The sequence below is a fragment of the Bos taurus genome, chromosome 14, assembly GCF_002263795.3.
Source record: "Bos taurus isolate L1 Dominette 01449 registration number 42190680 breed Hereford chromosome 14, ARS-UCD2.0, whole genome shotgun sequence".
Taxonomy (NCBI): domain Eukaryota; kingdom Metazoa; phylum Chordata; class Mammalia; order Artiodactyla; family Bovidae; genus Bos; species Bos taurus.
Window position 1 is genome coordinate 33,832,536 of NC_037341.1, and position 15,102 is coordinate 33,847,637.

At 41.9% G+C, this 15,102-nt stretch overlaps 1 protein-coding gene across 15 annotated transcripts in view; it reads right to left on the reverse strand.

The window, feature by feature from the left end:
• Positions 1 to 2,335: 2,335 nt before the first annotated feature.
• Positions 2,336 to 15,102, reverse strand: part of NCOA2 (nuclear receptor coactivator 2) — a 285,109-nt gene continuing 272,342 nt past the window's right edge. For all 15 annotated transcript variants that reach the window (XM_025001844.2, XM_025001838.2, XM_025001842.2 and 12 more), the window contains 5 exons: positions 14,539 to 14,776; positions 12,219 to 12,396; positions 11,198 to 11,396; positions 7,229 to 7,318; positions 2,336 to 6,176 (listed from right to left, as the gene is read on the reverse strand). In XM_025001844.2, coding sequence (XP_024857612.1) covers positions 6,165 to 6,176; positions 7,229 to 7,318; positions 11,198 to 11,396; positions 12,219 to 12,396; positions 14,539 to 14,776 — 717 coding nt within the window. In that variant the 3' untranslated portion in view covers positions 2,336 to 6,164. The remainder of the gene's footprint in view (positions 6,177 to 7,228; positions 7,319 to 11,197; positions 11,397 to 12,218; positions 12,397 to 14,538; positions 14,777 to 15,102) is intronic.

The window sequence follows — 15,102 nt, forward strand, 5'->3', positions numbered from 1 at the left end:
GTAAGTACTCTGCAATACTCACTGGTATGTTTCTTTTAAAATCATTTTACTCATTTATTTATCCAGTTGTGGTTGTGTGGGGTCTTTGCTGCAGTGCAGGCTCTTCTCCAGTTGTGGTGAGTGGTGGTGGGAGGGTGGCTGCTCTCCAGCTGTGGTGCAGGGGCTTCTCATTACATTGGCTCCTCCTGTTGCAGTGCCCGGGCTTCAGCAGTTGTGGCGCATGGGCTCAGAAGTTGCAGCTCCCAGACCCTAGAGCACCGGCTCAGTCGTTGTGGTGCACTGGCTTAGCTGCTTCTCGGCATGTGGGATCTTCCTGGACAAGGGATCGAACCCGTATCTCCTGCATTGGTAGGCAGATTCTTTACCACTGAGAGGGAAGCCCTCTCACCAGTGTTTTAAAATGTTTCTGGAAGTTGTTTTTCTAATATTTCCATTATTGTACACCGTATCTTCTAAATGTATACTACTGTGCACTCGCATTGTCATGATGTAGGGGCAGGAATTGATTTTTTATCCTGGGCTTTCCTTTTCTAGGCTCATGGCACGCGTCCCTTGTTCAGGTCTTTTGCATCTTTTAGTAGAACTTTATAGTTTTCTTCATAAAGGCCTTTCACACTTTGTTAGGCGTAATGTAATCCTATTTTAGAATGTTTGTTATTGTAAATGGGGGTTTAAAAACTAGTTATTCATGTGAGTGGAAGTTAGTGATTTTTGTATGTTCCAGACATCTGACTGAACTTTTTCACTCGTTCTAAGAGCTGGTGCTCAGCTGCTCAGTCATGTCCAACTCTTTATGGCCCCATGGACTGTAGACAAGGCACCTCTGTCCATGGAATTTTCCAGGCAAGAATGCTGGAGTGGCCTGTCATTCCTTACTCCAGGGGATCTTCTGGACCCAGGGATTGAACCTGCATCTCTTGCAAGTCTCCTGTGCCTGGCAGGATTCTTTACCATTAGTGCCACCTGGGTACCCCTAGAGTGGGTAGGTAGATTTATTTTGGCTTTCCCATAGACGGTTAGAAGGCAATGGCAACTCACTCCAGTACTTTTGCCTGGAAAATCCCATGGACGGAGAAGCCTGGTAGGCTGTAGTCCGTGAGGTCGCTAGGAATCGGACACAACTGAGCGACTTCACTTTCACTTTTCACTTTCCTGCATTGGAGAAGGAAATGGCAACCCACTCCAGTGTTCTTGCCTGGAGAATCCCAGGGACAGGGGAACCTGGTGGGCTGCCGTCTATGGGGTCACACAGAGTCGGACACGACTGAAGCGACTAAGCAGCAGCAGCATAGATGGTTAATTGTGCTGAAAGTTTTTCCTCTTCTAGTCCACCAGTGATACCCATGTCTTTTAAATATTTAATTTGACTTTACTGGGTCTTAGTTGTTGTGGCACACAGGATATTCGGTTTTGTCACAGCATGCAAGATCTTTAGTTAAGGCATGTGGAATCTAGTTCCCTGACAGGGATCAAACCTGGGGCTTCTGCATTGAGAGCTCAGAGTCTTAGCCACTGGACCACCAGGAAAGTCCTGATAACCTATTTCTTAGCATGGGTAGTGGGCTACTTATTTTGTTCTGATTTCAATTCTTTTAATATTTCACCATGAAGTCACAGGGGGATTGTATCAAATAACTTTAAACAACTTTAGGGCATTCACTTTGCCGAGAAGCTTTACTTTTCCTTGAGATTTTCTCATGTATGGGGGCTGAAATTTATCCTATGCAAATTTATCCAACAGTGTCTATTAAGTTAATCATGTTTTTTAAATTCTTCTTTTACTTTGTTAATATGGTGACTAGCATAGATTTTTCTCATCATTCATTTCGGTTTTGGTATATTTAAAAAAATACAATTCCAGATTTATTATTTCATGTAGTTTATGACCTGGGTTTTAAGTACTGTACTTGCATTGCTTATTGACTACCAATAAGCCAACCTATTAAAACCATCATGATTATTCTAATGTGTAAGGTATAACCTTAATAAACCAGTAAGAAGCCCGCGTTATTCTCATAAATGTTTTTTGAGAAACAGGAATGAGAGGTGATAGCATCATTTAGGATTCATTTAGATTCCACCTCTATTTGCGATTAAGTTGTCAGATAATCTTAAGCAAGACACACCCCTCTTGGCTTCAGACTTCAGACAGGCTTCAGATTTCAGAAAATCTAGAAAATGGGACATTGAGAGAATAAATGTTAACATGCTGAGAACAGTGCCAACTACTGTATAAGTCTAAGAAATTATTAAATGGCAAGTCAGGTAATTTTATATTTAACTGTAACTGTGAATGAGGATATAATATAAACTCAAGAAAATCTTCAAAGCCATGTAAAACCCGAAGGCATTAAAATTTATTAAATGATGCAATAACAACAGAATTCTTTATTTACAATAGCATTATTTAACATCAAATAAGCAAATAGCATCAGCAAAGCAATATTAACTTGCATAAATGTATTTAAAATTTCTCTTGAATATATCTACCTTTTGCATAAACTGCTCACACTAGAAATACAAACATCAATGCAGGTGAACAAAGTGACGTTTGGAGTCAACTCCATTTTGAAAATAAATCACAACCTGAAGCACTGTAAGCTTTCTCCTGAAGAACCATAGTTAATATATTGCTTAATTTTACCCTTGGATAATCTTTTCATATACACACATCTCAGATGCAACTTCATGAGGAACTGTACAAATAAAACCACAAATGGCATAAGAAAAAAAAAAAGACAGTTAAATGTTTGAAGAAATGTATCATCATCACCATTCAACAACATAAAGTTTAAGTGATGATGCACTTATTCAAAAAATTGTACACAGTTCACTATACAAATATAATACATCGGACAGCTATGTAGGAATATACAAGACTTAAAAACAGATCTAAGGCATTATGCTAGATTTTAGCATTTTGAGGTTCTTGCACATAGCTTTTACCTGTAGTAAGAAACTTAAAAGGTTTCGTTTTAGTCTATAAAGAAACACCAGGGAGAAAATTCTAATTAAAATCGAAGCCACTACAGTAATTTTCTTTTGTGCAGAGAATGCTTTGCTCGGAGGCAGCATACTACCATACAAATACTAGAAAATTTTAAATTCACACCAACAATTAATGGCTTAAGTTGCATTTCAAAATTGATTGTGTATCTTTGGGTTCTGCAAGGGGATCTGTGCCACCCATTTCATGTGTTAAGCCCATAGGAACTCCGTTTTTACACACAGATTAAAAACTGCATTATATAAACTGCAAAAACATTGCTTTCAATGGTTACAGGCCATGAGAGATACACGTGGGAGGGGGCATCTTCATCTTTTGAGTCCAACGAATTCATTGCAGGAAAACAGCTCACTTCACTTTTTCAACTTACCACGTTACATGAACACGTAGATGAGCTTCACAACCAAGTTAATGTATGTATACTTTTCACATTATGTGTTTTTCACATTTAGTAATATAAGTAAAACACTGATTATTTGTTCTATTAAACGAAAACCGAGTACTCGGTCTAACAAGTTTATTGTGTACACCATGAGAAATACTGATCATGGAGGGACTGGTTTGGCCTTTGCTTCTGTCATGATCAATGTGATCAGAGGATTCCTTCACTGACTTTTCTTAATTAGATGTAAAAAACCCATGACCTGATCTAAGCTGTAAGAGAACTGATCATCTCTCTTCCTTCAAAATGGCAATGATTATGAGTTATTCCCAATTACCGGAATGGCAGGTTTGCAGATCAGATCTGTCTGAACTGGGACTGACAGAACACAGCGGGCAGAAGGTCAAACAAGAGAAGGTACACAGGGGTTTTTGGACAGGGTTCCCGTGGAAAGGGACTTCCAACTCAGACAAATCCAGGTTAAACTCCATTCTCTCTTGTGAAGTTCCAGTCATTCTAATTCACATGTTTCTAAACGTCAACTGGAAAGTGGTCACGTGACACCAAGTGTGACATAAGCCTCGTGGTGCCAGTGAGGACGCTGAGCTCGGGCTGATGTCCGCCCGAGTTATTCCTCCACCACAGTTGGGCGACCCAATGGTTTGGTTGAGAAAAGCAGAGCCTTTTGAGGGGGGGGACTGTGAATTGGTGGCCCCCATCAAGTGCTGTTCCTGGGCCACCTTCCTGTAGTGAGACCCCCTACGTGGAAAACAAAGTAGCGAAATGCAGATTTCCCAGAACATTTCTTTAGCATGGAGCCATGCTTTCAGACTGTCTACTTAACCATTTATCTTTGGGCTCTATCTCTTTCTATACTTCCGTAATCTGTCCATATAGAGAGACACGTATGAGTAGGGGTAGTTTGTCTATTTTTCACCCTTCCACAAAAAAACAAGCAGATTTCAAGGAAAAAAGACTTCTCTGTTCCTAAAAGGCCTGGCTGACGAGATATAAAATGCTTTGCTTTTTAGACATCAAAAAGACATCATTCTGAAATTTAGGTAAGAAAGTAGGTGTCTTAGGAGTTGGGGAGAAATAGCTCAAAAAAGGTCACCAGTTTCTTGGTATTACAGTTGTCTGAAACTGATGCCAATTAAGAAAAGATTATTCCCCTACCAGAGTGGGCAAGAAAAACAACCAGAAAAGTGGCCTGCTTAGTAACACGTAGTCTTCCTAAGGTTAAGAAAGAATATAAACATATAAAAATCAAGAATTGGTTTCTACAGCGGCTGCATATCAGATAGATAAATGACTTATGAGCAGAATCACAAGATTTAGAAAATAAAAAGTCTTAAGTCTACAAATTAGGTCTAATCGAGGCCTTGAGAGCCTTTACAAAACACTTTCAGGAGACACTGCTATGAAGATATCTAATTGTAACACTGAAGTACCTCATTTTGGATTCGATTCCACAATATGTATACCTCACAAAAAATTACACAATTAAAACACTTAAGTCCTCAACTTAAATTATTGCTTGTTTACATATAAATTGGATTTTATGTACCTTACAAAACTTCGGCTTATTAAGTCAGCACTGCTAAAAAAAACAAAATAAAAGACACATGGCGGAGGTGAACTCTGTCCTGATGCCTGCGGTCAATTTTAAGCACACTGTGGTTTTCTCCCGTGTGGGGGGCCAGTGTCGCGGGGAACAGAATGAACACACTTCCCAGGCAGGTGTCCAAAGTCTGATGGGTTTCGAGTACTAACTTTGCTCCTCTCCTTCCAGTAAATGCATTTTTTCTGGAATTTCAGAGTTAGCGGCTGGTAAGTGGCTGGCAAAACATGGAAGGAAATAATAAAGGGCTTACCTGGTTTCTGTTGCTTTTATTAAAAAAAAAAAAGTGGGGAGAATGGGGAAGGTAGAGGGAGAAGGGAAGGATCAGATGGAAGAAGAGGCGCTGATTCAAGCTTCTGATGGATCTAAAGCAAACTGAATTTGGAAATCAATTTCTTTCTGATTCATGATTTGGGCGAACTAGTTTGGTTTGAATCAAAGAAATTGAAAAGAAAAAAAAAAGAGGAAGAAGGACTTGTTAATGTTAACAGCCCTCCCACAGGCTCTTTTTCATCTGTTCAAGGAACTGGAAATGCTTTCCAACACCGTCTTGAGAGCTTTCTACAAAGATACAACTACGATGTCTTGGTCTTCACTTCTTGGGCATGTCTGTACACACGGCACGGTCCACGGTGTCTGTCCTGCTTATCCCAGAGGCAGGCTTAGCTTAAAACATCTTTAGTTTGATTTTTTTTTTAATCTTTTCTTTCCCCCAGATGAAATCTTAATCTTTTGGACTGGTTAGCCAGGGAAAACAAAGCAAGAAACCAGTGTCTGGAGCCAGACAGGAAGAGAACAAGAGCATGGGTTGTTTTCCTTAAATACATACATTTAGATACATTCAATCTGACACGGGTGTGAAGTCTGCCTGTCAACATTTACTCTGCAGGAGAGATCTAAGTTGCACTAAGGTGAATGCAGTGAACAGACTGACAACTGTCCGGACGCGAGCTGCAGACCATCTGTCAACCCGACAGGCGGCTCCCCCAGGAGGAGGAGCCGAGGGACTCGGCCGTCAGCCCGTCTTGCTCGGGCAGGGCTGGATGGCAGGTCAGTTGGGTCGAAACGAAGAGACACAGCTCTCCAGATTGGTAAGTGTCTTGAGCAAGTGAGCCCAGTCAGCTGAAGAAAGAAGCAACTAGCTACCTTCAGTGTCAGCAGTATTTCTGCGGGAAAATAAAGAGAAAGTTGTCATGGCTCAGAATTTTTGGTAAAACCATCATGAGGCCCAGCATGAAAACATCAGACTACTTGGCCATTTTAAATAACCCCAACCACAAAGGTTACACTCACTTATTTTTTTGTTTTGTAGGAAATTCAACATCAATTCTACATTTTGTCACTTAAGAGAGAACTTGAAAATAGTTACTTACTGCTAGGGACAACATTTTCTCCCTTAAGAGGCCCTAGCACCTGTGCCAAACTGTTGAGAGCCCTTCCTCTTGTTAACAGGCCTGTCACCAGGCTCCCAACTCAGGTGGGTTCTCAGTACTAACTGTTCTACTGTTTCAAGATTTAGTTGGACACAGTAATATCACTCTTCTTAGAAAAAGTGTTTAAGATGATAAAGAAATAATATAGATCAGATTTTAAGGCTGCTGCTTAAAGAAAATGAAATCTAGAACACTTAGAATAAACTTGGGCTTAATGAAGGGAGAGTGGGGTCTTAGCCACTGAACCACCAGGGAGTCCACCCTAGATCTTCTGAACGCCCTGCACCATCTGACCTGCAGTAGCCTTCCCCTTAGAATAAACTCAGACTTAATTAAGTGAGAGAGAACAATTAGAAGCTAGTTCCTCTTCATCCTTCTGAAAATCAAACATTACAATTCAGAAACAAAAAGAAATCAGAGTTTGTGCTAACACGCCTAATTCTTTGCTATTTCATTTTTTGCTTTGCTATAATCATTCCATTCTGGGGCAAAATGAGTGTTTTTAAATCATATGCCACCATCAGCTCAATTAAAATGAGCTTAAAAAATTACTCACACAAACATCATTGTATATCCAATAAAATGAGATTTTTTTTTTCCTTCTCTTTTTGGCTGCATTGCACAGCATGTGGCTCCTGCATTGGAAGGGCAGGGTCTTAGCCACTGGACCGCCGGGGAAGTCCATATTACACAATTCTCCTCAGCCTACTGGCTGACAACGTGTCTGTGCCAATTCTAGTCTATGGAATACTCACAGCCGCGGGTTTATTTCTCTGGTTTCTTACCCGTGATGCATCTCCCTCCTGCTTAATCATGTCCATCCCAGGCAGCTGGCTAGGGAAAAGGCCGCCTCCCCTCAGAGCAGGGTCATTCACCTGAGGGCGACAGGACAGCACGGGGCTTTATCTTGAGAGACATCCATACGCCTACTGGGGAGCAGCCACCCACCAAGCTTCTGCTTTGTTTACAGGAGCAGAATGCCACTCCCCTTATCTAGTCTCCCACATGCAAGTTCTGGGGGGAGTGTGGAGGAACGTGAAAACGTGCTGCGCTCACTCTCATCTGTGTCCGACTCTCTGCGACCCCATGGACTATAGCCTGACAGGCTCCTCTGTCCATGGGGTTCTCCAGGCAAGAATACTAGAGTGGGTTGCCATTTTCTTCTCTAGATGATTTTCTCCACCCAGGGATCAAACCCATATCTCTCAGGTCTCCTGAACGGGCAGGTGGGTTCTTTACCACTAACATCACCTGAGAAGCCCCTATAAATACACTGGCTGCCTTCACAATTAACTTTCATTTGCATTCTATATAGAAATTCAACAGAGATAATAATATTAGAAACATTCTTATGTCTTTCAGTTCAGTTCAGTTGCTCAGTCTTGTCCGACTCTTTGCGACTCCATGGACTGCAGCATGTCAGGCTTCCCTGTCCATCACCAACTCCCAGAGCTTGCTGAAACTCATGTTCATCATGTCAGTGATGCCATCCAACCATCTCATCCTCTGTTGTCCACTTCTCCTCCTGCCTTCGATCTTTCCCAGCATTAGGGTTTTTCCAATGAGTTGGTTCTTTGCATCAGGTGGCCAAAGTATTGGAGTTTCAGCTTCAGCATCAGTCCTTCCAATGAATATTCAGGACTGATTTCCTTTAGGATGGAATGGCTGGATCTCCCTGCAGTCCAAGGGACTCTCTCAAGTCTTCTCCAACACCACAGTTCAAAAGCATCAATTCTTCAACACTCAGCTTTCTTTATAGTCCAACTCTCACATCCATACATGATTACTGGAAAAACCATAGCTTTGACTAGATGGACCTTTGTTGGTAAAGTAATTATCTCTGCTTTTTAATATGCAGTCTAGGTTGGTCATAGCTTTTCTTCCAAGGAGTAAGCATCTTTTAATTTCATGGCTGCAGTCACCATTTGCAGTGATTTTGCAGCCCCCCAAAATAAAGTCTGTCACTGTTTCCACTGTTTCCCATCTATTTGCCATGAAATGATGGGACTGGATGCCATGATCTTAGTTTTCTGAATGTTGAGTTTTAAGCCAACTTTTCACTCTCCTCTTTCACTTTCATCAAGAAGCTCTTTAATTCTTCTTTGCTTTCTGCTATAGGTTAGTGTCATCTGAGAATCTGAGGTTATTGATATTTCTCCTAGCAATCTTGATTTCAGCTTGTGTTTCATCCAGCCTGGCATTTCAAATAATGTACTCTTCATATAAGTTAAATAAGCAGGGTGACAATATACAGCCTTGACGTACTCCTTTTCCTATTTGGAACCAGTCTTTTGTTCCATGTCAAGTCCTAACTGTTGCTTCTTGACCTGCATATAGGTTTCTCTGAAGGCAGGTCAGGTGTTCTGGTATTCCCATTTCTTTAACAATTTTCCACAATTTGTTGTGATCCACACAGTCAAAGGCTTTGGAGTAGTCAGTACAGCAGAAGAAGACGTTTTTCTGGAATTCTCTTGCTTTTTCGATGATCCAATGGATGTTGGCAATTTGATCTCTGGTTCCTCTGCCTTTTCTAAATCCAGCTTGAACATCTGGAAGTTCACAGTTCATGTACTGTTGAAGCCTGGCTTGGAGAATTGTGAGCATTACTTTGCTAGTGTGTGAGATGAGTGCAATTGTGTGGTAGTTTGAACATTCTTTGGCATTGCCTTTCTTTGGGATTGGAATGAAAACTGACCTTTTCCAGTCCTGTGGCCACTGCTGAGTTTTCCAAATTTGCTGGCATATTGAGTGCAGCACTTTCACAATATTATCTTGTAGCATTTGAAGTAGCTCAACTCGAATTCCATAACCTCCACTAGCTTTGTTCACAGTGGTACTTCCTAAGGTCCACTTGACTTCACATTCCAGGATGTCTGGCTCTAGGTGAGTGATCACACCATTGTGATTATCTGGGTCATGAAGATCTTTTTTTGTTTAGTTCTTCTGTGTATTCTTGCCATGTGTTCTTAGTATCTTCTGCTTCTGTTAGGTCCATACCATTTCTGTCCTTTACTGAGCCCATCTTTGCATGAAATGTTCCCTTGGTATCTCTAATTTTCTTGAAGAGATGTCTAGTCTTTCCCATTCTATTGTTTTCTTCTATTTCTTTGCATTGATCACTGAGGAAGGCTTTCTCATCTCTCCTTGCTATTCTTTGGAACTCTGCATTCAAATATTATATTTTTCCTTTTTTCCTTTGCTTCTCTTCTTTTCTCAGCTATTTGTAAGGCCTTGTCAGACAACCATTTTGCCTTTTTGCATTACTTTTTCTTGGGGATGGTATTGATCACTGCCTCCTGTACAATGTTCCTCTGTCCATTAGTTCTTCAGGCACTCTGTCTATCAGATCTAATCCCTTGAATCCATTTGTCACTTCCACTGTATAATTGCAAGGGATTTGATTTAGGTCATACCTGAATGGTCTAGTGGTTTTCCCTACTTTCTTCAATTTAAGTCTGAATTTGACAATAAGGCATTCATGATCTGAGCCACAGTCAGCTCCTGGTTTTGTTTTTGCTGACTGTATAAAGCTTCTCCATCTTTGGCTCCTAAGAATATAATCAATGTGATTTCGGTGTTGACCATCTGGTGATGTCCATGTGTAGAGTCTTCTCTTGTGTTGTTGGAAAAGGGTGTTTGCTATGACCAGTGCGTTCTCTTGGCAAAACTCTGTTAGCCTTTGACCTGTTGCGCTTTGTACTCCAAGGCCAAATTTGCCTGTTACTCCAGGTAGCTCTTGACTTCCTACTATTGCATTCCAGTCTCCAATAAGGAAGAGGACGTTTTTTTTGTGTGTTAGTTCTAGAAGGTTTTGTTCTTCATAGAACCATTCAACTTCAGCTTCTTCAGCGTCACTAGTCAGGGTATAGATTTGGAATACTGTGAAACTGAATGGTTAGACTTGGAAATGAACAGAGATAAATCATTCTGTCGTTTTTAGGACTGCATCCAAGTACTGCCTTTTGGACTCTTTCGTTGACTATTATGGCTACTCCATTTCTTCCAAACAAGAGCAATACTGCCTAGGAGCCTGGAATGTTAGGTCCATCCATGAATCAAGGCAAATTGTAAGTGGTTAAACAAGGAGGGGATGGCAAGAGTGAACATTGACATTTTAGGAATTGGTGAACTAAAATGGACTGGAATGGGTGAATTTAACTCAGATGACCATTATATCTTATGTCGTTATAGGTTTACTTTTTTGAGTGCAAAGTAGACCAACGATCCTTTCCCACCCCGTCCTTCTTTGGCCATGCTGCATGACTTGTGGAATCTTAGTTCCCTGACCAGGGGCTGAACCTGCACCCTCAGCAGTGAAAGCAGAGTCCTAACCACTGGACTGCCAGGGAGCTCCCTTCACCTGGTTTTATGTTTAGGAGAAAAAAACATCAGTTCTTGAAAATCCCCAAATATAACTATTTAAGAAAGTGCATTTCATCACTCCATTTTTTGACATTCATTTTTGATATTGCAAAAGCCTTCAAATAAGAGAAAAATTTAGAAGACAAGTTAGTTAAGAAATATTTTTAAAGATCTTTGAGCTGTCAGAGATCCTTTTGTGTTTATTTCATCATTAACACGTATTTCTGTTAATTGCACTAACACTAGTGATGGTAAGGTGAAAAAACACTCTTCAAAATAAATGTGGGAATTGATGGCAGATGTTAAGCACATGGAAAGACTCATTTAATAGCAGAAACAGACAAAAAGTTGCAATCAAGAAACTGAGGGTGGTTTCTCTTTGGGGTGCTCACCTGCTCGGGACCCATGGAGGACAGCCCTGACGTAGGCACGGAGGTCACTGAGGTCATGCTGATCTGTCCGGTCATCTGGTTCATGTTGTTCATCCCGCCTGTGTTGGTCGCCATGGATACATTGATGTTCATATTGTTATTGTACATGCTGGTGTTTGCCTGCTGTGCGAAGTGTGGAGGGGACTGTTGCGAGAACATGCTAGAAACACGGTGAAAAATTACAATGTTAGAGCCCTTGGGCAAACAGGGAGGCAGGATGAATAAACCTAGGCTGAGAGAACCCGGGGAGTGGGGCATGGGGTGATGGCCAGGAGACGGTGAGATCAGAGACAGCAGGGGAAGGGCTCAGCCAAGCTGCAGGGGTCACTGCGTTCTGACCTGTCCCCAACATCACCATGTTGGGGTGGTGGACAAAGTCTGGAGGGACACTTTGCACTCTCATGTCTGCACCAGACAAGGATTCTGTTTGCTTTTATTACCTGCACTGATGGGGGGGTGGGCTTCCCAGGTGGCGCTAGTGGTAAAGAACGTGCCTGCCAGTGCAGGAGATGTAAGAGAGGCGGGTTCAATCCCTGGGTTGGGAAGATCCCCTGGAGGAGGGCATGGCAACCCACTCCAGTATTCTTGCATGGAGAATCCCGTGGACAGAGGAGCCTGCTGTGCTATAGTGCTGCAAAGAGCTGGACATGACTGAAGCAGCTGAGTATGTACACACGATAAGAAGGTGGCTTCCAGGCCACTGCCTCCACAGCACTTGCTCTCATGCATTGGGGGTGCTACCTTATTGCGGCGGTGGTGGTAGCGGGGGTGGGGTTCCTTTTACTCCCAAGGCAAAAATATTAAGCTAGGGTTTGGTAAATTCTGGTAACGTCTGCTCTAGGAAAAGCAGATTGGCTTATTACTCAGAGGTTTACTTGGTATTGTTTGCTTGAACAAAGAAGAACTTTCCAGAAAAGAGACAGGCGGGCTATAGAAAGATTGCCTGGTGATCGTTTCAAAAAGACACAGACACGCAGCATACCTGTTTGCGCCCATGCTCCCCTGCGCCCACCCGTTCATGTCCGAGGAGGCCTGGTAGGCTGGGTTTGCCTGGGACTGCTGCAGCATGGGGCTCTGGGTGTGCGCCAGCCGGGGTGATATCAGAGGGCTCTGGGGTGCGGCGGCCCCAGTGAAGCCGGGGTCAGGCTGCTGACTTATTCCTTAAAAGACAGAACAGAAATCCCAAGGAGGCTGTTAGTTTTATCGTTGAGGCAGGGGACAAAAGAGAACATTCAAATCAAATACACAAAGAAAATTACTTTCATGAGGAAGGTTCAAGAAGGAGGGAACATATGTACATCTATGGCTAATTCATGTTAAGGTATGGCAGAAATCAAAACAATATTGCAAAGCAATTATCTTTCAAATAAAAACAAATTTCTTAAAAAAATAAAATTACTTTCAAATACCCTATCTTGTGCTGGTAAGTTATACACATTTAAAAAAGATTCCAAGTTGGGATAAAATGCATGAAGAAAAACTCTTCATACCTTGGTTCTCTATGGTAATTAGAGGTGTGCCCAGGAGACATATTAACTATGGAGACTAAAGACAAAGAAAATACCATTCTTGCCCCATATCCCTGGCAAATCAACAATGGGTCAAATGTATGTATTTCTCTTTGACTGGAAACAGTCTTTCAATGTTTATGTGTCACTACAATTAGATTAAACTGGATTAAAGTTTGGTTCTCTAAAAAAATCAACACACTTGACTACTTTTTTATTAAATTACGTTATTGTATGATGAGATAGCTATGTTTTAAAAATAAGTGACCATGAGAATTCCCTGGCAGTCCAGTGGTTAGGAGTCTCCACTTTTACTGTTAAGGGCTTGGGTTCGATTGCCAATCAGGGAACTGGGATTCTACAAGTCACATGATATGGCTAAAAAATACAAAATTTAAAAAAGTAAGTGCATTCATGATTAGCTTACTGTGTATTCATAAAGAATACTTTTACAGTATACAAGATTACTTGTACACTATATAAAATTACTTGTACACTATACAAGTATCTGGGATACTTTTGCACTATACAAGATTAACAAGAAAAAGAAAAACTCCATGTAAGCTTCTTGGTCAGTTTAGAGGCAAATGGTGTTTACATTAAAAGGAAAGAAAACTTTGAGCAGACCTTCTTAAATCATCAAAAAAGAAAGAGAGGAAGAGGTGGGAAACAAAGGAGGCAGCTTTTTAGAAAATTTCAGGGATGACATTAAGGTAATCCTATTTTTGCCTAGAAGACTTGTAAAATATGCATATTTAATGACTACTTTAATAAGCTATGAAAGAAAAACTTAAGATCACACAGGAAAAAGCTGTACATTATCCTTCTGGGTCTTGAAAGAAATAGGAGATGTGAGGTTCAAGCACCACAAAGACTGGGTAGTTGTTTTTAGAGAACTCTGGTGGGAGATGGGGAGAGTCATTTTGAATGTTAACCTTGATGTAAACACTTAACTTTTATCAATAATTCAACCATTAACCGAATATGACATGCATACAAATATTAATGTTTATGACACAGCATGCTTGTTGCTTAAGATTGACATTAAACAACAAATCAATACAAAGACAATGAAGAGCTAGTCCACTGTGGTTTCTGTAAGGCACTTCTGAAGAATTATCAATTCATTAAAGATTTGATGTAATATTGAAAGTGGAAGTGTTAGTCGCTTAGTTGTGTCCAACTCTCTGCGACCCCATGGACTGTAGCCTGCCAGGCTCCTCTGTCCATGAGATTTCCCAGGCAAGAATACTGGAGTGGGTAGCCATTCCCTTCTCCAGGGGATCTTCCCTACCCTGGCATCAAACCCGGGTCCTCCTGTATTGCAGGCAGATTCTTTGCCATCTGAGCCACCAGGGAAGCCTTTATTTTTCTCAAGTCATAGAAGGTCTATAACACTTAAAGGATATACATCTTTCAACATTTGTATCTACCAGTTTGTCTAAGCAGACTCAAGTATATGCACGTGCACCAGTGTTTACAGACATGGATGTAAACACAGACGTGTACACGCTTATGCACACAACTGGCACTCTCCGTGTGCCCACCTAGTCTGGTTATTCTTAAAGTAAGACCTGTGCTCGGAGACAGGGTAGTGGCTGAGCTGAGAGATGGGAAGATACTGCATTGGACCTGGGGACTCCTGATGAGCCCCAGCTGCCCTTGCGGGTTTCCTAGCATCCCCTGGTTAGCCAGGTTCATCTGGGATCCACACAAAGAGCTGTGACTCCGGACAGTGAGGGGACCCTGGGAAGAAAGGAGTGGTGGAAGGTGGTGGGGGTCTAGGTCCCATACCGTAGTTTGGAGGGAATGGAAACTGCTGCGCATTTGCCTGGGGGATCCGGGGGTTGCTCATGGCTGCCGGCACGCCACTGGGAGCCACCACGCTGGGCGTCATGTTCAGCCCCTGCCCTCGCATCATCAGGGTTCGCTGCTGAACCTGCTGCTGCTGATGATGCATCTGTCTTTGTCGAAGATGTTGGTTCAGGATTTCCCTCTGTCTCTGGGCCAGCATCTGGGCGTTAATAGGTGCCTGGAATGGGGGCGGGCAATACACGGAGGAAGACGTGGGGGTGGGCACAGATCGAAAAAGAAACCGCATGTTAGAAACAGGATAACAGAGGGTACAGGCTCATGCAACATTATTTGGAAAATAAAGAGAGAACATTTTAGAGCTGAACAACTGGCGGTGGAGAATGTGAGCCCTGAGTTCTGTACACACAGTGAGGATTCGGAACCCTTGCAATGACTGATGTGGGTCAGTTCAGAGTGACTATCAATAAACTGGAGACTCACTGTGAGAGGACACCATTAACTATGGGACCCCAAGATAACATCAGTCCCGTCTGTAAGAAGACT